This window comes from Uloborus diversus, chromosome 3 (assembly GCF_026930045.1).
Source record: "Uloborus diversus isolate 005 chromosome 3, Udiv.v.3.1, whole genome shotgun sequence".
Classification (NCBI taxonomy): Eukaryota; Metazoa; Arthropoda; class Arachnida; order Araneae; family Uloboridae; genus Uloborus; species Uloborus diversus.
In genome coordinates, this window is record NC_072733.1 from 73415255 (window position 1) to 73442421 (window position 27167).

The 27167-nt window shown below is 33.3% G+C and overlaps 1 protein-coding gene across 1 annotated transcript in view; it reads left to right on the forward strand.

Annotated features, from left to right (window-relative positions):
- The first annotated feature begins 733 nt into the window (after nt 1–733).
- The window catches only part of LOC129218457 (uncharacterized), a 95367-nt gene continuing 68933 nt past the window's right edge, over nt 734–27167 (forward strand). The window contains exons 1-2 of the mRNA XM_054852733.1: nt 734–1147; nt 22119–22327. Coding sequence (XP_054708708.1) covers nt 22148–22327 — 180 coding nt within the window. The 5' untranslated portion in view covers nt 734–1147; nt 22119–22147. The remainder of the gene's footprint in view (nt 1148–22118; nt 22328–27167) is intronic.

Genomic DNA, 27167 nt, shown 5'->3' on the forward strand with positions numbered 1-27167 from the left:
TGGCTAAATCGAAATTAATACTACTGCGCGATCAACTTGATTGTTGTTGGTATAAAGAGTGTAATAGTAGTTTGATTAATGCTGTGTGTTGTTTATTACTAGTTGCATGGGTTGGTTGTCTTTAAATTTAGGTTGTTTACCTTGAAATTGAAAAAAAAAAAAAAATATTAATCAAGTGAATTATTTAGTAAAACACCAATTTCAAACTTTGACGCTGGAAGAGAAGCTCGAAATAAAGAAACTGCACAAGGATTATATTTTGTTGCTCAGCATTACTTACTATAGCTCTCTTCATTTTATCTGTTTAAATATTATTGTGAAAGCTTTACAGAGCAGGCCCACCCGTCAAATTAAGGCACGAGCCGCCACTGATTTTTACTTCCAAAATTATTTAAAAAAACTTATGCTATATGTAGAAGAACAGCCGACAGAAAATCGTTTTCGCAAACTACGAGCGGCTCCCACATTGCGAACAGATTTCCACCGTGCCTTACTGGAAATCTCATATGAAAACAATTTATCCCTAATGATAGCTCTCCTGACGTACAACAATCCCCCCCCCCTCCTCCGTCCTTGAAAAAATACGGGCCATGTGTGGAAGCCTGAGGTCAGGGCGAAGCACGGTAGCAGATTCGGTTCATTTTATCCCTACCATCATAAAAAATCCCCACTACGGGGAAAACGAGAGTCCCCAAGTTGAGTGAGGCAAGATTCAAAACCGGCGTGCAGCAGACGCGAAGCGAAGTGTTCTTCGATGGTGTCAGTCGTCTTCGGATGAACTCATTCTATGATTAAAGTGTTATTAAACTTCGATTCGTAAACATCCCAATTAATTGCAATTGGACGAAAATTGATGCTCTTGGAGGAATTTTACCTGTAATTTGTGTATCTCTGTTGCAAATTTGCAAAACAAGTTTTTTTGAAGTGGGAATATCTGAAGAAAAGTTCTAGCGTGGTGAGGAGTCGCGTGCTCGCGGCATAGGGCAAGCCCCTTTTTGGTGACCGTGGGAGAGCTACTGCGGAATGCAAAGATGACATTCGCTTGGTATACAAGTGAAATTCCCCGCTCTTTGAATGTTGTGCCGTTGGAATAAAAACGTGATATATCTTCTTGGATTTTTCATTGTCTAATTGGAAGTATTAAAAGGTAAGTTATTATTTACTTATTTTCTATTAAAAATGTATGTGCGATGTTTACAAATTTTACGATTAATGAAATAGTGAAAGTACTTATGAAAAATGTTACACATTTTGCAGTAATTTATTATTTAAAAATTTCTATTTTATTAATAATTTCTAAAGTGATTATTTAAAATTTTTGATAAAAACTTCTTTTTGTGAAAATGTCATAAATATAATTAAACAATGAATGAAGTTGTTTAACTTTGAACAAAAAAAAAAAAAAAAAAAAAAAAAAGAAAAGAAAAAAGATGCGGCCACGTGTCCGAGAAACAAGGAAGCACCTCCCTCCCCTCCTTGTTACCCCAAAACACGTGTCTGTAATTTTTTTTTTTTGTGAATTTGTGCATTTTATACGTTATTTAATTTTCTGTAACAATGCAATGGGCTGTAACAAACTAATTTTCTGTAACAAGCAAGACAATGCAACGCAGCGAAAGGTAAATCAACTCGATGTGTCAATTCCTCAGCGTGAAGGTTTAAACGCCCCCCCCCCCCCCCCACCGGAAGCCCGAGTTTTAGACCACATTAAAAATTCCAGAGTGTTATAAGCCCTCCGCTCATCCCAGAAGAGAAGTATAGCTGTAGTACTTTCGAAACTACATAAACTTCTTCAGAAAATTTAAAAGAACTCTGGGCTCATTGGTACATTGCATGAAGAACGCTAGTGTTGCTAATAAGTTGATTACTGTAAAAACAGTGGTGCCCAACCTTTTTCATTTTACCCGAGGGCCGCACCTCATATTAAAATATTTTTGCGAGCCAGAACACATAGATTTTAAAAATATTCTGAATAACATAGAAAAATATGGAAAAGAAAAATATAAATCCAGAATTGTTGTCAAACTGTTTTTCAGAAACAAATTCTGAATGTTTGGCTCCGAATTTGAGACATTGAACAAAAAAACGGGCCACATGGATCTGCTTCGCTGGCCGGATGTGGCCCACGGGCCGTAGGTAGGGCACCATTGCTGTAAATGCACTTATTTTAATTTTCGCGACCCCTTAAATATCGCGAAAAGCCTCGCGAAATATTTTTTCTCTTCAACTTTCGATTCTGTTCAGATAAAATTTGAAATTTTCATCTCGCGAAATCACCTATGTCTTCATTTTCAAGAAGACTACGGCTCGCGAAAATAAGTGCTTTTACAGAACTATAACGAACGCAACAGGGAATTATTGCACGAAAACTTGTTGCACCCGTACAAATATGTTTGCACGTGGAAACTTTACTAATTTGATTCGCCCGTATCTTGCTTTGTACCTTGAAACACACAGGATTTCAAAAATTTTTTTCAAAATACTTGCATTCCTTCATTTGAAACATTTAGCATCAAAATTAAACTACTGACAGGGTTGCCCCCTTTCCCCACCCCCACATGGACAATGACGCCCCTCCCCCTTAAATTCCACGGAGTACACCCGCAGAACGAAAGCCCCCCCCCCCCATTTCAATGGTGCAATCTGTGCCGTGGACCCCCCCCCCCCCTCTTGGTTCCTCTGCTTTTGATGAGGATGAGACTCTCGGAGTCTTTTGACTCTTTATTCTTCCCTCTCCCACTTATTAAACAAACATTGCTCATAAAGCGGACAAGAGATTTGGGAGCACGCCATAGTAATCATTTCCTTACTCAGAATTTCATAAAAATATGCACTAGTTTCGTATTTTCAAATGTGCTTGAAAAGATTTCACTTCTTGATTGAAATCCTTTAATATGCAATTGCTCTGAAAATAAATGTCCGGTTTGACAGATTGAAAGAAGCAGAGCTTTCGCAATGGGAAAACTGGTAAGTACGGGAAAACTGAAGGTCGTTCTATGAAATTTTCTATTTTGATTCTCATCTGTAGATATGTTCTGTGAATGATTTTAGTTCCTGCTATTTTCCCGTTAACTTTTTTCTTCTCCAGAGGGCTCTCTGACCCATCTTTGACTATGCATTCATATAATGATTTTGATATTAGGAAAAAAAAAAAAAAAAACTAGACTTGCGTTTCAGAGGTATTGAATTGAATATTTCGTTAGGTTCCATTTCAATAGTCTAGATATAAATGCATTGTAACACATGTTTTGAAACAGCTGCACAGATATAAAATGAAGAATAAAAATTAACATGCAAATAAGATAAATAAATAAGTAGAAGTGATTAATGTAATCCGATTGCTTAAATTTGCTATCTTACTAAGCTAGCAATTTGAAATAATTTTGAGTTTTCTTTTATAATTCAAGGATTTGCTTCATAATTGCGCGATGATAAACGTAAGCGTTTTGTTAAACTTTTCTTGTGGAGTTCAGGGTGACACTCTTCTTGCTCCTTGAGGGGGGGGGGGAGACGCGAACAAGTTTATTTCGTCAAGTGCTGAGTTAATGTACTTGGGGGGGGGGGGGGGAACAGCTAGGTACCAGCTTTTAGTGTAAAACACTGCTTATCAAGATATTGATTTTCAGTGAAAGTTGTATACACGAGTTTCGAAAATAAAACTTTATTCATCGCAATGTAACATCAAAGCATGTATGCAATTTTCATTTTCAATTTCTGCTTCTATTTATTTTGTTAGGGTCAGTCGACGGAAAGATAATGACATTTACAGTATTCATGGCATTTTTCTTAAATGTGATAGGATTGTTCTGGGGGGTGGGGGTCTGAAAATCGGTGAAAAGCCTTTTTCCGTTCGATACACAAGCAGTTTCTGTTTAATGCAAAAAATTGTAAAAAGTGTAAGTCACCAGTATTTCAGTTTCCATGACCATTTAACGATTTTAAAAGTTAGCGCAATAATTGTGGTGGAGGGAAAAAAAGTTTAATTTTTTTTCCCCTCAACTCTTACAGATAATGGCAGATCGAATAACTAAATTTTCACCTAAACACTTGTGCGTGGATTTCAAGGACGTAGTCATGGGGGACAGGGGTGATTCCCGCCCCCTGCTCAAAAATCTGATACAACATAATAACAGCACTCCCAAAATTCGTGCTTTACCCCCAAAATTGGTCACTTCGACTCTTCGACGCCGACTCCACAGCCCTGAGAGCCCTGCTAGAAAAATAGAAATGGATAAATAAATGATAGTTTTATAAGGACACCAACATATTTGTTTTCCTTTTTGTTTTAATTCAAGATGTCATCACGAAATAAATGCAAAAAAAAAAGTTTGACCTCGAAATAACTTTCAATTTGAGAATTTAAAATTAAGAGATTTAAATCACACCTGCAGTTCTAAGTGTTTGAATGTTTAAGAGATTTATGAGTCATGATATTTAAAATGAAGCGGGGGAAAAGGGATATATATATATATATATATTAGTATCACGGCTGTCTGAAATGTCTAAAGTTTTTTTACATGGTCACGGACGTTTGTATTTTGAACAAACATAAACATTAGAGTGGAAATTGAAGATTTCCCTGTCAAAAGCCGAACAATTTTGAAGGGGGGGGGGGAGAAAGAAAAATTTATTTCAAACAAACAGGAGGTTTCCGAAGCTACTTCCTCACGTCATCAACGGTAGCCTAAAATTACGTTTTTAGAACTTGAATTTCAAAGGATTTTCATGGCAGAATCGCAAAACTTTCGAATATACTGAATTCTAACAGAAATCTGGAGACACTTTTAAAGCTAAGTAAATACAGATGCATATGATATAAGATCTCTTATCAATTGAATCCAGCTGCGAACCGTATGCTTATCTGAACATCAGTGTTGGATTTAAAGCAAAGGATGGTATTAATACTAGGCCGGATGGCAAAGGCCAGGAAACTTATCAAGAGCACGTCAAAATGGTTGAAGCATTTCTGCGTGCTGAGCCTTCAGTTCGTTAACTTGCACTGTTTGAAGCAGGGGTGCCCCTCCTAAGGGCAAATGCTCACTCTTCCCTAAACATCGCAAAACCCCCCAAAAGCAAGAGCCCCCTAAAAAAGTGAAAAATACCCTTCAAAACATCCCCCCTAAAAATTTCAATGGCACAGTCTGCGCCATGACCCCTTCCCCCCCCCAGGTGGGTACCCCTGCTTGAAGTCCCAGAATATTTGACCCTTTGCGGAGCATGGGACATATGTGTCCCCTTAAGTTCAAAACTTACTGAATATAAATACTTTATTAATTATATATTTCCATGTTATTCAGATATAAGAATCTTACAGTATAACATCGTTGTTACATCTCTCGGTTATACAGGGGCGTGCACAGGGAACAGACACCTGTTGGCCCGAGCCTGAAGGGGGCCCGAGATTTTTGAAATGAGGTGTGAAATATATGTTGAGACGTAGGGGTAAACAATATGGAAGGGCTGTGAAAGTCCTTTGTGACTAGCCACAAAATTTCTGTGCACGCCCCCTGCGGTTTACATTTATACGTCGTTTTCATGAAGTTCCGACTCATTCTTATTCGTTTTAATGCAAATTGCACCATTTGTGTGTCGAGAAAAATCGGTTATAAATCGTTTTCCCCCTTTCTAAAATTCGAAAAATTTCCACTTGATATTAATATTTCTTAGTTTCTACCGCGAGGCAAATTCCTTCAGGCGTAGAAAATGAAACACGGGAAGAAGAAAAATATTTTCGTTTGTCAAAACGCTAATGAAAAAATATTTTATGAACTTACTTCAATTCATACTGCTTTAATCAATGCGCAAATGTCCTCAGCAGATCAGACAACTATAAAAATTGTTTCGAAGGAAACTGCTGCCGTGTAAATATACCGAACAAAAGTGATATAATTATTCATAACTGACATATACTAGGATTTTTTCACTAAAAAGGTATTTTATTTAAAATTGTAATGTTATTGGCATAAAACTATTACAGAGAAATTTATAAAGTTACCCCTCCCCCCCCCGTCAAAAAACCCTTAAAATTAACTTAAATTAGTTGCGTTAAATCCTTAAAAATCAAATTAATTTGGTAATGTTTCGATTACACGTCGTTTTCATTTATACGGCGTTTCATATCAGTCCCTTGAAAAGGCGTGTAAACAATTGTTTAACTGCATTAGCAAATAATAACAGTTATTATTGTTTAAAAATTGCACTGATATTTTATCTTGAAATCTCGACAACAGAATATCTTACAGCAGTCTTCAAGGCGAATTGAAAATCCCAATACATAGTCTGCTAGAAAAACTAACATTAGATTACTTGTAAAATCTAAAGGAGGGCCGAAAAATGCTCAAAAACAAGATGCTAAGCTTAAAAAATAAAAGTGCGTACTACCTGTGGAATTATTCCCCAGGAAATACGGCACAAATCTTCGCTCGATGAAATTTATTCTTAAAAAAATTTAGTTTTTTCGTCTTCTACAGAGAAATAATCTGTAGACTTTTCCAAGACTCTGGGACGTGAATCGCTTTGCTTTCTGCTAGGGGGTTTGAAAACATCGCGAATGAAATAAATCTGCATTCCCTCTGTCAAGCTTTAAAGATTACTTTAGATTTGATGCACGTAATGTCATTAACTATCATAGTGTTTCCGAATCAAGCAATAAATTAACCAAATTTCGGAAAATAGTTGTAGTTCTGCATCTCTAATAGACCCTATAGACACATATGTCCCATCTAATTACACAATCTAAACAATTTACACAATCTAAACCAGTGGTTGGAAGTAGCGCGCTACAAGTAGCGGCACTACTGTAGTAGCTACATTTTTGAGTAGTTTGTAGTGTAGAGCACTACTTTTTTAAAAAAGTAGTGTAGTGAATAGTTAACTACAAAAAAATAGTAGTTTGTAGCGATTTCTGGAAACTACTTTTAAATAAACTGAAAAAAAAAAAAAAAAAAATCAAGGTTTAAACGAATTTGACTGGCGCAAATTTTACACAAGTACATCAGCGGATGCAATGAGAAATAAGACTCATAAAAATACGAGCTGACCTCAGGCATTTCATTTTGACGCCATGCGTTCTATCTGTTCAACGCCATTTGTTTGTCGTCGTAATTTTCATATTTCACCAATATTTATATTGAAAAAAAGCACTCATTTTCGCGAAAAGTAAGATATCGGTGATTTCGCGAGTTGAAAATTTGATGAATTTTATATGAACAGGCCGAAGATTGAAAAACAAAAATATTTTAGCGAGGTTTAAATTTTCGACAGTATTCACCAAATAAAAAGAAGCTACTGAAACTGTTATAGAAAAGGATGAAATTAAACTGTTCTGGAGGACTTACAATAAATGCGAGGATTACAGTGTATGAGAGTATGATAACGGATATTTTTCTTAGTGTCTTCTGATGAGCTAAGTTATCAATATTTTTTTGTTCAATCCTCTTACGGTATGTTTGTGTATTAGGGTGTCCCCCCCCCCAAAAAAAAAAAAAATCGAAAGTTGATTTTTCAAGTCGGGCACTCTCTTATATTTTATCCTTCCACGTCAAAAAAAAAAAAAAAAAATCATATAATTTGAACATATGCACCACAAAAATATTTATTCAAATTGAAAACCATTTAGATATCCCACACGTGGCCTAACATTTTTAATTTTCTTCAAAAAATTAAGTTTTTGATAGATATTTTCAGATATGTAAGATTTTACGAAATTATTAAGCTGAAAAATATATACAGTAAAGTAGAAAAGTAGGTAATTAGCAGGAAAACAGAAATTTCTATTTAACTCTATTTAAATCTCCCACATAGTACTAAAAGATATGGATGTTTTCCAGGTTGAGCTAAATTTTTCATTTAAAATATATTATTTTTTTACTATTCGTTTGTAATTGTTGATCTGTAAATGTGTTCGCCAGTAATTTTTGAACTTGATATTCTATTTAAATTTATATTTAATTTTTTGAAAGCTGAAAAAAAAAAATCAATTTTTTAAATAAAATTATAAATTTTAGGTCAAGTGTGGCATACCTAATTTTTTTTTTAATTTGAATAAATGTTCTTGTGGTACATGTGGGGTGTTGGGTACAGGGGCAACGTTTTATCTACAAAAATTTCGAGTTTCTAAAAAAAGTTTTTTTTTTCGATTTGACCTAGCGTACAAGTACTGTTTTACACTTTCAGGTGCAAGTCGGCACGGGTTGCCGTTGTGCAAATTATATAAAACTTTTTTTCACGATTGTTTTGACACAAGAGGAAAAATACAGGAGTGTATACGACTTGAAAAATTGACTTTCATTTTTTGAGGAACAACTATTGTGTATGCTTTGTATTTACTTATTTTTTGGAAAGTAGCGAAGTAGCGACTACATTTCAAAAGTAGTTTGTAGTTGCTGCATTTTGAAAAAAGTAGTTGTAGTTAACTACATTTGTAACAAAGTAGTTGTAGTTGTTGTTCGCTACAAAAAAAAGTAGTTTTTCCAAACCACTGATCTAAACAAATTTTCATAAAATTGGACGTTTTTTTACATCGCCATTTAATAGTTTTATTTTGAAAACTGCTCATGATATACAGCAAAGTTTATGATCTGTATTAAAGGGTTAACCAGTGAATTACATGTATGTTTGATTTAAAAAAGAAGTCATTGACTACTTAAAAACAGATTTACAATTAGTTACATGAAAACTAAATGTTACAAGAAATAATAGTTGCTTTGCTCTTTTGGCGAGAATGAATGAGACAGTGCTCTATTATAGATTGGACTGAAACGAACCTAATTTGCATTAAGTGGCTTATTTTCCCCTCGCATTAAGTAAAAATATTTCACCGATTTCTCAAAATGTCAGTCCTCTTATGAAACCGGTCTTCCACTTAGCAAAGTTAATGACACACCGACTTTCTGTCTTAAGTCTATTTTCATGTACAAAAAAGATACTCAAAATAGCCGCTAGAAGCCACAGTCTGGCCACTTCTTAAAATTTTCTAGACACATGAGAGTTCTGTAAAAGATATATATATATATATATATATATATATATATATATATATATATATATATATATATTAGGGTGGTCCTTATTTTTGAAGTTGCAGATATTTTACGCGACGCCCCCTCAATTTGTTCCATTATACAAATAAATGATCCATACAAAATTTTAAGTCAATCCATGAACATTAACACGTGCCCCTAGGGCCCCCTATCTTGAGTTTTAAAGAAAAAATCGCGGATTTTCTCATTTTTATGTAAAAATATTCCTAGGTTTCATATTTAAAGTAATTTTGAACCTCAATAAATGTTGCTACTTCCAGACCAACCATTCTCTCACTTTCATTCTGTAAAATTTTACATATTACATAGGGTACATGTACACCAATGGCCTTGGGACAGGCATACCGCTATTCGAGCTCGTTTCAAACCAAGCGGCAAGGGAACATTTCTTTCCACCAAGATGGTTCAAGGGACTCTAAAGGCCATTAATGAATGGCCTAGGCCATTAATGAATGATTTTTGACAGCAAAAAATTGCCTCCTCCAGGCTTTGGGGGTGTTGATTTAGAAAATTTTCTGTGTATGTAGTAGGTGTGGCAAATAGGGTTACAAGGTGTCCATGCTATAAATATAAGCAATGACAATTATATTTTAATTCGCTGTTCTTTTGTTATATACTTAAATGTTTATGCATATTCTTATAATTTAAATTTTGAAAAACCCTCGATTACCCTACCATAAAAATAAACTCAATTTTCCACATCTAAAATATAAATTAAAAAAATTCCAGATCGGAATAATGTAAAAATCTATACTTTAAACTGTCTTCTATTTCAGTACATAGTCCTTTATTATCATCAAATTCCTCTTGCAATTCACAAGATTTAGAAACCGAAATGGGTATCGATCCTAACCTGAGGAATCTTTTTTCTATATCTGGTCTACCACAACGCATAACAGACAAATGCCAAATTAGGGACAAAGATGCTGCTCATTTATTAACAGCCTATGTAGATGCAGTAAATTTAAATCCAAATAACCTTATGATCAATCGTACATCCCTTGAGAGAGCAAGAGAAAATCTTCGAGAGGTAAAATGAGATTTCTTGAACTTAAATTTAGATTTTTTAGTTATTCCCTGGGATACAAAGCTACATCCAGATGTAACTGAAAAAAAAAAAAAAAAAAAAAAACGCCGATGGGCTTACCATGATAGCTTCAGGTCCCAAAGTTGAACAGCTACTCAGAATTTCTGAGATATTTCTTCAGTTGTATATGTGTGATATCTTAGATGATTGCTTTAGATTACTAACTGTTCAAGCTGTAGTGTTTCACACAGCGACTTACAATACCGGCCGTATAAATTGTGCATGTAATTTTTTAGAGCAAAAGCTGAACGGTGATATATTGCATTTGTATTGCTATCATCATGCACTTGAAATCGTACTGCAGAGTGTCTTTAAAGAAGTTCTCGCCTTTCATAGTTCTAGACTCGATATTCCATTATTTAAGCGCTTCAAAATTCAAAATTACACATACCACTTAAATTCTAAAAGAAGAATTTGATGACATATTATTGTTCATAGAAAGCGGAATTAAGAACTATTACAGAGAATTCTCCTATCGTGTAATAATATTTCTTGGTGAAGTCCTCCCTCCTACAGGGATATGATTTCGGCAACCTGGAGTTTATCCCTGACCCAGAGGGGTGGGAAAAGGAATTTCTTGTTTGAAAATTTATATATTTAGGATGCAATTTAAATTGACACTACATGAAGAGATCGCCCGTAAATGCTGTTTTACAGTTAAATGTTGTATGAAGATATAGTTTTTCGCAGCAACCCATTCTAGGCCTTTTAAATTAATGTAAAGTCTAGTGTCTAAAAAACCTGCAGGGTACAAAATTATGACAAACATGCAGCAGAAGCAGTGATTGAAAAATTCATAAATCACTTGTGGTACTTAGGGGATGAACTAGTAGCTTTGTCCTTATTGGATGAAGGAATTAACTTTGAAGATAAGAAAAGACTACTTCAAAAAAATGCATGCTGAAAAGGAAGACGTGTCTGATGACTATAAAAAATTTCAAATAACAGTAGATGATTTGGAATACTTTCTTAGTAAAGATCTTCCTCTTTATAGAATCAATTACGAGTCAATAAAATTGTTTCATAAGTTACAAACACCAAAAGATGTTTTTCTATTTGATCCTGATTCATGGCAAAATGAAGGAAGCTATTTAAAGGGAAGAGATATCGTTAAAATGCTGAAAGTTGTGAATGATACAACTGAAAAAGGAGCACAATTAATCGAAGAATTTCACAATCAATTTACCAAATATGAGTCACAAAAGCAATTTAGTATTTTACAGACACTCCAAAACTATCGGGGGGAAAAACGCACACGATTGAGATGCGTTGAGAAAAGCGTACGATTAAGGTAAAGTTTCTAAAGCAATATTTCATTCTTATTCAATGTAAAATCTTTAGACGATATGAAGTAATTAAAAAGATTAATTTTAGTGCTATTTTGCAAACATAGGAGAAACGATGTACGGGGTCTGAAGTAAAAACTCGAAGATTTGGGAGAAAATTATCAAAAGTGTTAAAGTTGAACGTCCTAGGGGCACGTGTTATTATTGACCGATCGAGTTCAAATTTTGCACCGATTACTTTTTATTATAGTGTCACAAAACTAGGGGGCGTCACTTGTTGAATTCCGAAAAAAAAAAAAAAATTTCCCATATAAATAAGGACCACCCTAATATATATATATGTATATTATTTTCTATTGTTAGCATTTTTTTTTTAAAGCTTGACGCTAACATCTAGAATCTTTTCCCTTTTCGTTTCTATTTTCAATTGCAAATTTATTGAAATAAAACTGAATTAAATTATTGACATCAGAGGTGTAACCAGGGGGGATTGATTTGAGAACTATCCTCCCGCCTCCGATACTCATTTTCCTTTTTTTGACCATCGCAAAGAACTAAAACTGATGATGCCCCCCCCCCCCCCCGAAGTTTTGCTCCGTGTGCGCGTCTGATTGACGTAAAGCTAAGAGCGTTTTGTTTTCGCATTAAGAACTTTTTCTTAGCTTTTAGTTCATTCTAAGTCAAGCCTATTTTAATTGAGCATAGATATTTTCATCCGTATACTTGCAATCATACTTGCTTTCTTCCAAACACTGCTGCGAATCAACAGTTGTATTAGCGAAATATATCATATAAAGAATTGACGTATAACAAAAGCAAAAATTGTTAGTATGACCTTTCCTTTTTATAAATTATTTGTCAGTTTATGTTACGCAATGGTGGTAACTGTGTTGAAAGTACCACTACATTATCAAATCTACTGTTTCGCAAATACTATTCGAGACTAACTTGATCAAAGACAATGAAAGCGGATAATTTTGTAATTATTTGTTGAAGGCCTCATTAAAGTTTCTTTGACAGCTTAGTCTTCTTGAAAGTTATTTTCAGCCTTTTTTAGAATTTGTATTCTAATTATTTAGAAACTTACCTTTAAGACTTACAGTTGCGTTCTTTTTTTTATCGCAAGTTAATGAAAGGACAATGTATTGTATATTCACTCTGTTAAGTTATTCATAAGATGGTTGCATTGAAATTAAAAAATAAAAATAAATACGAATTCAAAAGAAAAAAAAAGATAATGGATTTATTTGGGAAAAACAGGAACGAGTTTACTTTTCTAGAATGAAATGCGAGACAATTGAATTACCCAAAAGCCAGTGCTAAGTGAAGGAAAGAAGTCTGCACGAAATTGCCTTGAAAAAAAATTTATAAATTGATGTTCGAAAATCATTAACTTAGAAAATTTTGGATTCCTCAAAAAATTATAATTAGGTTTCTGATTAAATTATTGAAAATATGTAATAATAATATATAATTTCAGTCATGCTTCAATAATTAAGATTCAATTAAAAATTCGCAAAATAAAAATAATTATAAATAAATTAATAACAAAATAATAAATAAAAATAAGTTAAAATAATCACTTAAAAAGAACATTTGCTTTTAATCGGCAATATTTAAAAAAAATAAAATTGCATGAATTTTGTTCCGTGGTGATATTTAACATCCGGAGATAAAAATTGTTTCGAGTAAAATAATTATTTAAAAAAAAAACTCGTCACTCGATCGGTTATTTATAGAAAATATATAAGAAATTTTGAAAATACTCTCCAAACTTTTTTGTCTTTCACGAGAAAGATACTTTTTTTAAGGCTTAATAAATGTGAGTTCTCCATAGATTTTATCTTGAGAATGGCAATTCACATCTCATACGGAGAAATTCTGCTATTGAAAATTCCGTTAATGATCCGAGTATGTCTTGATGAGAAAAAAAAAAAAAAAAAAAATCCAATTCTGTGGCGGAATCTTCAACGGGATTCCGCAATGGCAATTGCAATCTATTTTCTCACAGTTCTTTCGTTTCCTCTTCATTGTATTTACTTTTTCTTTTTCCATCTTTGATAACAATTTGTTAGGGGCAGAATTTCAATCTGGTTTTTCTGCAAAAATCAATAAGTGTTTTAAATTTCTCCCCCCAGGAATTGCAATGTTTGTTTAGATTTCTTACAACAATTATGTTGTAAAGCTGTTTAATACTAATCTAAGATAAATTTGGTGCTTAAAGTTTTGAAGCTTTAAATTGATCTGAATACAAGGTTAACTTATATTTATGATTAAGTTGAATTTAGAAACATGTTTTGGACCAAAATCTATTTTATTTGAAGGATAACTAAGAACTCGAGAGCTAGTTTTGGTAATTTAACTTGCCATTTTCTTAAATTTAACTATTAATGCATTGTTACATTTAGATTCAAATATTTTTACACGTTAAGATAGATGTATACTAACACCTCAAATAATATTTAAAACAAGAATAGAGCAATCTTTTCTAATTACGATAAATCAAACGCTGATTTTTTTTTTTTTGCTTTCGGTAATTTATTTCTAATAGCTAAAGCATTTAAACTCGTATTTTTAAACAGCTCAGCACGCATTTCACGCATTGAAGATTGGAAATAAGCTTCAAAAATTTTGTTAAGCGTATTTTATTTTCAATTAAAAAAAAATAGCATCGTAAAAAATGGAGAGGGAATTTTTTTTTCAAAATTGTGCATTCAAGTGGTTTTTTAATGGAAAATATCAAACAATCTGTTAAAAATATAAACAATACACATATCTTCTTTCTCTGCCATCTTCTATTTCTTTTCTAGAACTTTTTTTATTAAATTAATTCCGATTATAGTCTTCATTATTTTCCAGATATTTCACTCAGCCATAGGGAGTTTCACTCCTCTAAAAATGTCAAGGATTATTTTCACGGCCTGAAAAAACCCTAGCAATATCTCTGGGTCTCAATTACAGACTTTAAAAACGAAAGTGAAAGCAATAATTATTGTTTGTTGAAGTTTTCTTATAGTTGCTTAGTTTTGTTATTCATTAGTTGCGTTGTCTGGCGCTGCGCTGTCTACCTCGAAAATAAAAGTTGTCAAGTGACGCAGGTTCAACAATCAGGATTCAAATAAAAGAAAAACAATGTCAAATTTCCCTTCAACGTGTACAGAAGAGAAATTTTATGACTAAAAAAAATTTTAATTTAGACCTCTAAGGATTTTTTTATTCTAAAAATTCAGTCAGTTATTAATATGATTGAACATTCAGTTTCATAGATTTTTCTGACGCCCCTCCCCCTTCCTATGTGAATACCTGAGCATCGAAGAACCTCTGTGCCAAAGATTCGACTTAAACTGTGGATAGGTATAAGGAATACGTGCACTTATACAGCAATTTATATATCACAGTTTGAAAAGAATAGTGACACAACTCAAAAAAGCAACTTCTTCAGGGGACCATTTTTTAAATTGTAGCGATTTGTAATTTATGGTTTTTTCATTCATAAGAATTCCTAATTTTATTGAAATGCCCCTTTCAAATGGTTAATACTAATTGTTTATTTCATGCAGTTTTTGTGCAAGCTTTATAGGGTTCCCAGAAATTTTAATTAAATTTAGGTCAAATTAAATTTTAATCAAAGTTTCCTTCTACCGACAACTTTGCTATCTACGACTTGTGTTTCTAGTCCATATAAAAGATATTTTTAAAAAAATTATCATCAATTAAAAGTCTCATTTTCGGTATTTTTTGACTTGCGTGACTATTTTTTCTTTTTTTTCAAGCGGCGATATATAGATTTTTTGTGTGCAGATTAATTAATGCTTGCGGTACAAATCGTTTTAACTTGATGCTGAAATCGTGTTTTATATCAGTATACTTTAATAATACATCTGTTATTTCCCTTAGCGAAAACTCGTATTCAAATAATCTTTTGTCCTATTTTTTTGAATTGGAATTTTAGATGAATCATTTATTTATAAGATGCTTAAAAATATCGTAGAAAAGCAAAATAAAGCATTGTTAATGTGAATCTAATTTCCTGCTTTTGCATTATTTTTCGTGTTACTTAATTTTAAAGTAATTCTTCTAACAAGGAAAGTTTTCATCATTCCTGTGTTCCATACTCAAGCACTACTTGAGCAAGGCAAGCTTTTCTGCCCAACGATCTTCACACCTTGTAAGAAAAAGTTTTCATTAAAAAAAAAAAAAAAAAAAATGAATAGTTAAAATACCATATAAGTGTGGTTTTTTCTCCCCCTTTAATTTTTTTAATCACTTGGAGGATAATTTTTTAGTTCATTCCACTATGCATTTAAAACCATCACACCTGGGAGGACACAGGAAAGTGCCCTGTTAACCATGTCTGCTAGCCCACTTGAAACACCTGGATACGGTCGTAATAATCTTCCTCAATCGTGATGGGGGTTTTTCCGGGTAAAGTTAAAATATGAAGTGATTTATCAACTCTATGGGAGAGGTGAGTGTTATCGTGAGTTTCCAAACCACTTGGATGTCAAATTGAGGGGTGAAAAGTCAGTATAAGGGTCAACAATGGTCTGAAGTTTGACATAAAACTACCGATAATGTTACTGATAACAAGAGGAATGTCTTGTATTGTTATGTTCATTGTATGTATCAATGTTCAATACAGTACACCAGCCAGAATTTACCTTCTTGGCATGGTTGGTCACAGCAGTCCTTACTTTAAAAGAAATATATTTAATTAAATTTTAAAAAAGCCGACCATATTAGGGTTGGATATTGGCTCTGGGAGGTTGTTCTCGCTCACCCTCGTAGTGCCACTGATATAGTAGGGGTATGTGGGGCAAAATGAAGTAGTTAAGTTCACTTACCTTTTTCAAAATGAACAAATTGGAAATTTGTTTTGAAAATTGCAGTACATAAAGAAAAATATGCAATAAAAATTGCACTTAAATGTTTTTCATTTTTGGCAATAAATTTGTATCTGAAAAGGGGACATGAAAATTTTCACTTTAAACATTTAAAATTATAACATGCCTAATATTAAACACTTCACTGGACATTAGTTAATCTCTAAAATGTTTGTAACATCAACTTTCCCATTTTATAGTAACAAAAATTAATTTTTGCTTCGTCACAAAACAGTAGAATATAGGTATCAAATTTTGAAAATGACTTGTATAATTATGAGCCTTGATCTCTAACGCAATTTTTTAAACTGGAATTAACTATATATGTTTAAGATTAAAGTTAAAATATTGCTAGACTGGAGCGTTTCAAGCTGGTAAAATTATTTTACCATTTCACTTTGCCCCGCTATTTCATTTTGCTCCACATTTCCCTGCATTCGTCTTTTTCTTTTCATTTTTTTATCTTTTTAACATCTTTGAGGAATTTGTCTTTCCTTGGCATGGCGTGCATATTGAGGATTAAGTTATGCAGCAGTATTTGACAGTTTTTGTTTCAAAATTAGGGCAATGTATTCTTAGTGTTTATCGTGTAAATATTATATTTAGAAAGAAATGTTATGTAATTGATAAAATAATGAACATTTAAACCAGTAAGCATTATATCATGAATTTTTTGCGTGTAGTGTAGTATCTGAGAGTAAATATTAAAGTATTGCATAATACCTTGATTTTCTCGTTTTTTTTTTTTTTTTTTGGAATATGTGCCACTTACTGTCGCCGGTGAGCATACATTGCATTGTTTACGCAAATTAAGTTAGGAGTTACGCTTAGAAGATAAATCTCTCTCTAAAAAAAAGTTTAGGATGCAATCTTGTTTCGCATTCTCTCTCCCCCGAAAAAAAGGGGGGGGGGCGGACCCGTCGCCTTTTTCGTTTCAAAAAAGAAAAAAAATGCTCTTTTACAGAAAATGTGAGTGTCTTCACGCCTTCCTTTCCCAGCTAGTTTTTTTTTCTCTTTGGAAACAAACAACACGTTGTCTGCTAGGCTCTTGATTGAAAAAAGAGGTATGTCACTTGCAAATGACAAACTGTCAAGTCTTACTAATATTATAAGGAGAGAGAGCGGATTTTGGTGTGTTTATATGTTTGAGGTAATCTCCGGAACCATTGCAGCTATTTGAAAAATTCTTTCAGTATATGAAAGGTACATTGTTACTGAGTGACATAGGCTATAAATTATGCATATATGTATTTGTACTATTTTTTAAATCAATAGTTTGTTTACGCCACCATTTCATGTTTCGTATCGCTTTATTCTTATAAACGTAAACACAAGCATCGATTGTCATGCCTTTGCACTCACAAAATAGTTGAAGGTTCGCTTTGAATTGTGCGCTGGGGGATGGAAATGACACAAAGAAAAAAAAAAGTTCACGAGGTCAGCATAAGAACCGTCAAAATTTAACATGTATGTGAGGTTGCAGAGGATAAGGTATACGGCATTCCATTCGCCGCGGACATTGCAAATCATTTAGGGTCGCTGAGTGTTGATGCACCAAAATTTATTGAAACGAAATGTAACTGAAATTCTTTTCGAGCAAATTAGCATTTGAATTCAATTAGTGCAGGTAGCCGATATTAATCTGTGTTTCTGAAAGTTCTAATTTTGCATGCATTTCGGGTTATCCTTTGAGGGTTTTTTGATTTTCTAATATTATGATGAGAGAGTGGATTTGTGTATGTTAATATGTTCGAGGACCAGTCTCCGGAACCAGTGCAACTATTTGAAAAATTCTTTTGCTATATGAAAGGATTGAATAGAAAATTAATATGAAAGAATTTTGATTCTTACTAAAATCGAAATGAGAAATATTTGCTAATGAATTCAATTGAGTACATTTAGATTATGAAATTATCAACTAAAATAGAAATTGCGCACAATTGACTGACTTTGAAAGTTAGAGTTAAAACAACGAACAAAAAACATTGGATAGGAAAGAATTTGCTAAAGAGGAAAAAATAAATTATATGGAGGACTATTCTTCATAATGACCGTATTTAAGTATTTAAAACCGACATAATTAAATAACATAGCTCACAAATATCCTATCAGAAAGAAATTGCCAAAAAAAAAAGTGGAGGTATGTGAAAAAAGCAAGTTTTAAAAGAAAAAGAGTACAACAGATTAAAAGGCATCCCATGATTGAGAAGGACTCATCTCTTAGTAGAGTATACAGTGTGCATCCTACTAGCCAATCGGAATTTTTTTCACTTAAGAATTCATTTGTAACATTTTTGTGGTCCCACATAATTCCAAAGTCGCTTGACAGTTAAATGTCCTGCCAACCTATCAAGCAGCATGTAAACAACTCGGTCTTATCGAGGATGACAAATCTTGGAAACCAACCTTAGTTGATTCACGTTACTTTATGACTCCGCTCTTAAACACGAAAAATTGTTTATAACTATTTTAACTTAACCTTTTTAGGTCCTATTACTTTATGGCAAACATTTGAAAAATATCTCTGTGTCGACATATTGCTAGGAATCAGGCAGAAATACTATGATTGTCGTTCAATGTCAAGCGATATAAACCAAAGTCTAATTTAAGACAAAATATGTCAAAGCAGCGGACACTCAATAGGAGACTTTTGTTTACCACCACCGCAGAGAATCAACGAAAACAATTGCATTAAAACTTGATATGTACATGAAAACCAGGAGCGCAAATTAATGTTGATCGGCATATCTGGTGGAACTGGAAAAACTTAATAAATTCAACACTATCCAAAAATCAATCAACAAGCTTTTGAGATGTTTTTTTTTTTACGGAACTGCCGGGTCTTTACTTAGACGTATAAAACTGACCAATCCACGTTTAAACTACTTTGAATGTCTCTTCCAGGTATGTTCCACAGGAAAAACGGGCAACTGGGAGAACTTCTTCAATAGAGTGTCTCATAATTTTGGACGAATGTTCGATGAGCCACCGTTCGGCGTAAAATACGTAGATCGAACCCGAAAAGTCCAAAAAGGTTCAAACAAAATTATGGGAGGCAACACCTTCGTATTTGACCACTTAAAGCATTATTAAAATTGTTTCCTTTTAGGAGCCCTTTACAATCTCTGTATCTTAAGAACAAGTATGAGAGCCAATTTAGGAGATGGTGGTATGTATTCCTAAAGTCTTATATCACAAGTAAGTAACGGCAAAATACCCGGAAAAGGATATCCTATCAAAATAGATGAGTTGGGAAATTCTCTCTAAAATGGTTTGATCCTCAATGTTTGTTCTGAAACTAAGACTCTTGGTCAAAATATTCTTTACGTGGATATGCCAGAGGGCTATATTTTTGCCAACAACGCTGTGCATCATCCATATGAATTCCTTAATTCCTTTCACTCCGCAGGACTTTTCATGCTTTTAGAATTAAAGGCGCCATCCTAGTAATTTTTTTGCGCAACTTCAGTTTGCCTAATCTTTGCAATGGGGAATTGGGTCCAAATTAAAATCACTACGGAATAAAATGTTTAAGAGTATTGTTCTTTCAGCACACGCAGCAGATCAATTTGGCTCATATTCCTTAAATTCCCATGGTCCCTGCATATTTCCTTTTCCAATTTAAATTACTACTATTTCCAATAAAAATTTCTAATGCCATCTCCATCTTTAAATCTGCCGTTTAAACGTACATCTATACGATACGAATTATAACATTACATTTGAGGATTCCCAACATGTGTGTGGGAATTATATGTTGGTCTCTCATAACCCTGAAATGAGGTAAATCAATTTGCTTCCAAACCTCATAAAAATGAAACATAAAATGTTGCTTACAATTAACTTTTTTGCATTATATTTATTTAAGATAGTTTTTTAACCCGATCAAGGTCGGGACGGGCCTCTAGTACTTCATAAAATGCGTTACTGACATTTAAACCATGAAGATACGGGATAGGATTTTAAATATACGTAAAAAATCTAATGCACTTGGAACTCGCGAAAAGAAAAAATTTTGCTGCATTTGCGTTGCTCGATATTAGTCGCGGAATAAGGCAGTTGAAGGGTTAATAAAATTAACCCGACTGTGCTTCTACACAAATTGATCAAATGGACAGGGATCATTATGTATGACTTTTTTTTCTGTTTGTTTTTCTTTACATGGTTGAAATAACAATTGTATTTAACTATTGTCTTATTTTGATATAACAATTGTAAGTCCTAACTTGCAAATTAATTTTCAAGGCTTACAAAGTTCAACTTATTTATCGCAGATTGTTAGCCACGATACTCCGTCCAAAACTAACCCATTTATATAACGACATTTCTAGACTCATCGGAACGTTTGCTGCAATTATTGAACAATTAAATAGAAGTAGAATTAAGTTTCTTTCTTGGAATAAAAACCAAAAGTAGATGATATAGAAGGAAGTAATTCTTAAGTGTTATAAAAAAAAAAGCATGCCATGCAAATTCTTATTCCTAGTTAAAATTTTTGTGTGATCGATTTCATCTTTCGTGAGATATCAAACGCAATAATAAACCACGAATCTTAATGATGCGGCAACCACGAGTTGATGATGTGACGATTCATTGTCCTTCTGAAGGCAAAATCGGAACTCGTTACGGGTGATTAAGAAATTGTAGGTCGCGGCATTCCCAATAGCTAGAAGCTAGAGTCGGCAAAAAAAAAAAAAAAAAAAAAGAGGGAAAGAAAATACCGAGTGTTATTTTCACATGCGAGTTTTTATGTCCGACAATTAGAATATGCAAATGTAGAAATTCATTTTACCTAAGCACGTGCGGACTATGCCGAAAGACACTGAACTCGAAATTGGGATTGTATTACGTTTAGAAACTTAGAATAATCACTCGCTTTTAATATAAATTTAATTTTCAATATTAATCTTAATTTCATGAATTAACGACTGCGTGAAATATGCTCAATACGTTTGACCCACCCTGTGCTTAGGTTCCTAACCCTTAGTGAAAAAGAAACAATTGTTGAATTTCTTTAATGTACTTTTAATTTGCGGTAAAATCTTGATTTTTAAATAATTGAAATCTATTTATAAAAAGCGGGGGGGGGGGGAGGGAGGTTCAAAATATTTGTAAGCATTTTCTGCTACTAAGTTCTCGGTTTTTTATTTTAGAGTACATGCATTAAAATTTGTCATTAAAAAAATGGTTTATTTCAAGTGAGAGAACATACTTAAAGCTCTGGTTTCCCATGAATCATACAACATTTCAGTTTTCAAAATCCTTTTTAGAAAACTTGTACGTGAGTTATTGTTCTCGTTTAGTTACATAGAGAAAATATTATACACCAATAATGCCAATCTACCCCCATGAGCGATGGCGTACCCTGCAAATACTGCAGAATACCCCCCCCCCCCAAAAAAAAAGAGACCGCCTGAAATGAATGATTTCTCCTAAAAACACTATACACACACCCTTACAAATTTTAGTGGTGCAGTCTGCGCCATGTTCCCCCTTGGTTGGAAACTTGAACATTTCCCTGATAGCACATGCTATGGCTAAGTCACTAAAATATCACTACTATTCGAATCTCTGACAGAATATTGACGTCTCACAGGAGTCACACTATCACATTTGTGACATGTTTCATGTGAATTCATTACGACGTCGCTGCAACAAATTGTGGTCAGTCACTTGGTGACGGACTGACATTCGTAAGTAGCTGCGACCTGTTGACATCTTTATAGTTACGTTTTGTGACGGTCACTGTACTGTAACTTAAGAGTCTCACTTTAGTCACTGATAATAGGGTTAGTTTCAACTTAGATTTTCTCTTTTACAGCTGGAGGGTGACAATGCTTTGACACGGGGATGCTGAAACACGTCTCCTCTACGAATTTGTCTCCCTACAAGGTACAGAAATGCCTCTCTAGGGACACGGTGAGTCTCGCGAGTAGCCTCAGCTTTGGCAGCTCTGGAGCTCAAGAACCGTTATCAAGTCGGTCCTCCAGCACAAGCAGCTTGCACGATGTCGTCCCCAGACCTCCTAAAGTAAGTTATCATTTTAACTATAATATTAGCTTATTACCCGGCATCGTCCTGGTATCTAAATTAACCCGCCACTGCCCGACTTATTTCCAGCAGAATTTTTTTTTTAATTTGAATTTCAGCAACTCTTAATTTCATAGATTTTGTCAATTAAAAATTATATCAGTTCATCACATTAAATGAGCGCGAACGAGGCCACGGGATCAGTGGCTTGCTGTCATTGATCTCAAAGCTTATTATGTAATTTAAGGAAGGGAGCTTTAACGTTCTTTTGTTTTTGTATAAGGTTGCCGATGTTAAGAGAACGGCAGGGTTCGTGATGTTTACTGCCATTGTTTATGAAGTCAGTATCACGGAAGAAATGCTAGCATGTTTCTATCTAACGGTAATCTTACATCTAAGATTTAAAACTTGTATCTTTTTTTTTTTCTTTTAGTCATCCATTGAACTTTTTTGAGACATTAACTCTGGTGAGGTGACTTTTTTTATTTTTCTTTTATAGCGTGCAGGGGAGCCCCGAACTCAAATTTTTGGAAGGGCAGAAATTCTCAATTTGCCGAATTAAACTCCAAATTTTGCCGAATGGAAATCCAAATTTAGCCGAATGATAATAATTTTGCCGAGTGAAACTCCAAATTTAATAGAACACCGAATTTTCCCGAATAATGATGATTTTGCCGAATTGTCAAGACAAAATTTGTCGAAAAAGTAAATTTTTAGGAGGTCAAAGTGACCTCCCATTAGGGCGTTCCTAAGCGCAAGTGGTGAGGTGGCGTGTACGTAATCTCAACATTACATTTCTTATACACGCGATAAAATTTAGCAAATTGTAACTGGAAATTTTCCAAATATTTTGTATGATTTTTATACATGCAACTAAAACAGTACCGTAAGTGACATACATATAAAGCCAAATATGTAAACAGTGCGAAGTATTTGATTGCAAAAGTGCAATCCTTCAGAAGTTGACAATTCATTTCACCAGTTAAGGGCTAGTATCATATTTTTAAATATTGACCAATAACGACTGTACTATCAACAAATGTGCAGTGTCTAACAGTCTTAACGATTCACACTTGGAATACAAGAAGGCTATAACATAGTAACAACATTTTGTGGTTGAAAATGCATTGATGCAGACTAGTAAAAAAATGACACTAATCTTCGTTCCTTACCAGGCAAACTATTTCTTCCTATTTATATATTCGCGTATGCATATGTTGCTTTTTGAACACCGCTTTTAATATTAATAGGTGCGAGCGTTTCATTCGCGAGTGGTTCACTCATTATGAATTGTCAAAATTATTCTAGAAATATGATTCAAATGATCTGTGCAAACAAAGGCAATACGAATTTCTACTTCTTTTGCCTGCTTCTTTACAACTATGATAAAACAAATTACCATTAACGATTAATTATTTTTAGTTATAAATTACCAATAATCAAAATTAAGCGTAGTGATTGAAACATTTTACCTCCTAGTTTCGCTCAAAATGCAGACAATCTGAAAATGTCGGTGAAAGGAGCTCATTTAGTCATCAAATATCTTCAGGGTTTTCGTTTGCTCTTAATTTTCATGTAAAACAGTGTTCTTTTGTGATACTGGAATTTTTAGCCCTTTTGTTCTTCATATCAAATAATTTGTAATAATATATTTGCCTGAAGATGTAAATTGACACCAATAAATGATATGAATAAGATGAAAAAATCCGGAAACTGTATTAATTGGATCAATTAATGTACTACGTCGTTTGCATCAAATAGTCCAATAGGGAAGTTTTCGATTTTTCAATTTTTTTTTTATATGATAGAGTAACATGTATGAACATCATAGGTGAAAAAATTTTTGCGATACGATAAGTAGTTTTTTTTAAATTAATTTTTAAAGTTCAAGCGCCTGTGACGTCAGATGGCATAGGAAGTGACGTCCGATAGGAGAGAAACGCTAGCGAACCGGTTCCCATGTCATGGGAGAAATCGAAGAACGTGCATTCGACTTCGCATAACACGTAAAAGGCTTATCTCCTCGCGTTTCTGGAACATTAAACCTCTCATCCTCTCGGAAATATTCGAATATCACCATTGATATTATTTGAGGAAGATTATTTACATTGTGCTTTAACGAATCCGGCCTCCATAGTGTGTTCAAAAGGATTATTGAATTTCTAAAAAATAAAAATATCAGCGCGCTAAAAATGTCCCTAGCGAAAACAAGGGATCTTCGGCAGTAGGCTGGCCATTCGCGCCCTGTGACGTAGGTTCGTGACGTTTCAGAAGAGCGCACTTTTGCGCGTGGATTTTTAAAAATTCATTAAAAATCAACCACGGTGTTTTAAAATTCGGCGATGGTGAATTTTTTAGTTTTGAGAGTCAATTAACAATATGCAATAGCCAAAATATGAACATTTAATAGGTTGCAACTTCCCTATTGTTTAAGGAAAATATCATTTTTATTAGCCTATATAATTTAATTCTCATTAACTGATAATGACAGATTTCCGCCTTTAGGTAATGATATGAAGTTAATAATATTGAAGCGTTGTGTTTCAAAGTAAGTCAGTGATGATATAAAAATTTAAGCTTATGTGTTTCTTTTATTATTTTAACATTTCAAATTAATAATATTAATATATTAATTAATATTATTATTTTAAATATTTCAAATACTTTTTTTTAAATTTTATGTCCGATTTCGTTATGATTTTTTTTTAAAGAAATTATTTAACATTTTTATTTGTTCTTCTTTCGATAGATTATCAAAAGATCTAGCTTGATTTAACTTGTTTATTAGAGCTTAGCATTAAAAAAGTAATTTTAAATGAACTAACGTTTTAAAATCATTAGAGAGGTTCTAATTAACGTTGTAACTCAAACTTCTCTGGTGAATTCGTTTTAAAGTTATCCATGAATTAAGACATTTAATCCTCCAAATTTCCCAGTTAGAGGCATTTTGATAAGGGTGGGCAGAAATAAGCCGAAAAAAAAATATTTTTTTTCGAAATCTATTTTAGGATAGCGCGCAAAAGTTGCGTTCTGAGCCAGTTAGCTCTCACAAAAAATTTCTTGAATATTAAAAATTATACAGTCGGCCCTGTTTTACACTGAAAATCCGGGAAAAAAAGATAAAAATGAATTTTGCTCAACTTTTTTAAGAATAAATTCCAAATATTTTGCTACAATGCAACGAAAATGTTAGATAATGAGCCAGTTCCATCCCATAAAATGTTTTATTAATTTTAATGAGTATTTAACCGCACCTTTCTGACATCAAAAATTGGAGAAAAATGAAAAAGTATTGGATTTCTTCAAAAACCAATGTGAAAATTATTTTTAAAAATTTATTCATAGACTGATTAATTAAATAGCACTTTTAATCATAGTTATTATTATCACGCATTAGTATCAGGCATTTGTATAGACATTTTCTAAAAGTACATATAGAGAGAATAAAATTTTGAAAAAAAAATAAACAACTTTGATTTATAACATTATGCGCTTTGTTTTCAAGTTTTCAATTCCAAATAGGGCCGGCTAAATATTAAGGAAATTTAGCGAAATTTTTTGAATGAAATAAGACCCATATAGCAACTTTTCCGCACTAACCAAAAACAGATTTCCAAAAATAGTTTTTCTTCCTACTCGAATCTTGATTAACAGATTTTAGACATAAATATTTCAGTGCAGTCGGAACTCGCTTATCACAAGCTCCGATTTAACGAGAACCCGAATTTAGCGAGGAAATCAAATGCTTGGTCGGTAAAATGTTTAGTCTATTAGAGCATAACTGGTTTTTAACGAACAAACCCCGGATATAACCAGCAATATTTTTATGACTCAATAACATTTCTCTTGATGTCTTCCTTCCTCGCTTAGTTAATCTTTCCTTAGAAAAAATCCTTTCCTTAGAAAAGCTGTCTGAAGGGGGGTGTCTAATATAGCCAACTTTGATGATTGAACTTGAAAATAGAAAGACAACATAATTCGATTCTAAAACAATCAGTGATACATTTATTAAATTGATTAGATGATGAAAAACCATCTTTTAAACAAAAGAGAAGACATTTAATTTACGTTCAAGGAATTTAATTTTGAACTTCAAGCGAGGGATCTGGGCCCGGGGACTACTCCCTTTCCTACGAATCTGAATGACGCTGTTATTCGAGCATGAGAAGTCACCGAATCCTAATAACACAAACAGTAGGACAGTTCCAAGGAAATAAACCAACTTCTTGGTACTGTACATAAATAAAAAACAAAGCAAGTATGCAATAATTTTTTTTTTTTTTTCGGAAACCTGTTTCTTACGAGCACTTGGATATAGCGAGCAAATATTGCAGTCCTTTCCTGCTCGTTATAAGAGTTTGTCTATACTTAAAACTATTTCGAAATTCCAAAAACCCTATTTAAAGATTTTAACATGCTACTGACACATTTTCACGTGAAAAAGACTGGTATAGGTTTTCGCAGTCTCGTGGGTCATCAAAATTCTATGGTTTGATTATTCACATCTCGATTTCATTTAGTTTTCTCATAGAAAAATAAAGTAAGTTAAAATGATCAATTTACAGCTTCCGCGCTCCTTCTGATGAAAGAAAATAGTTTCGTAAAGTAATAAAAACAGATTTGGCAAATGCACTCCATATTGATTACCTAACGCTTGAACCGTGCGTTGAATATGCAGTGCAATTTCCCATTTTTCTCCTTCTGTTTTTGCTTAACGTAAAAACCAGTTTGCAGAACATTTTAAACCTCAAAGGACAATTGATTAAATTCATGTGTATACAAAAAAAAAAAATGTTAGGTGTTGATTTGCGCCATTTATTTTTAAATATATTATTTTCTC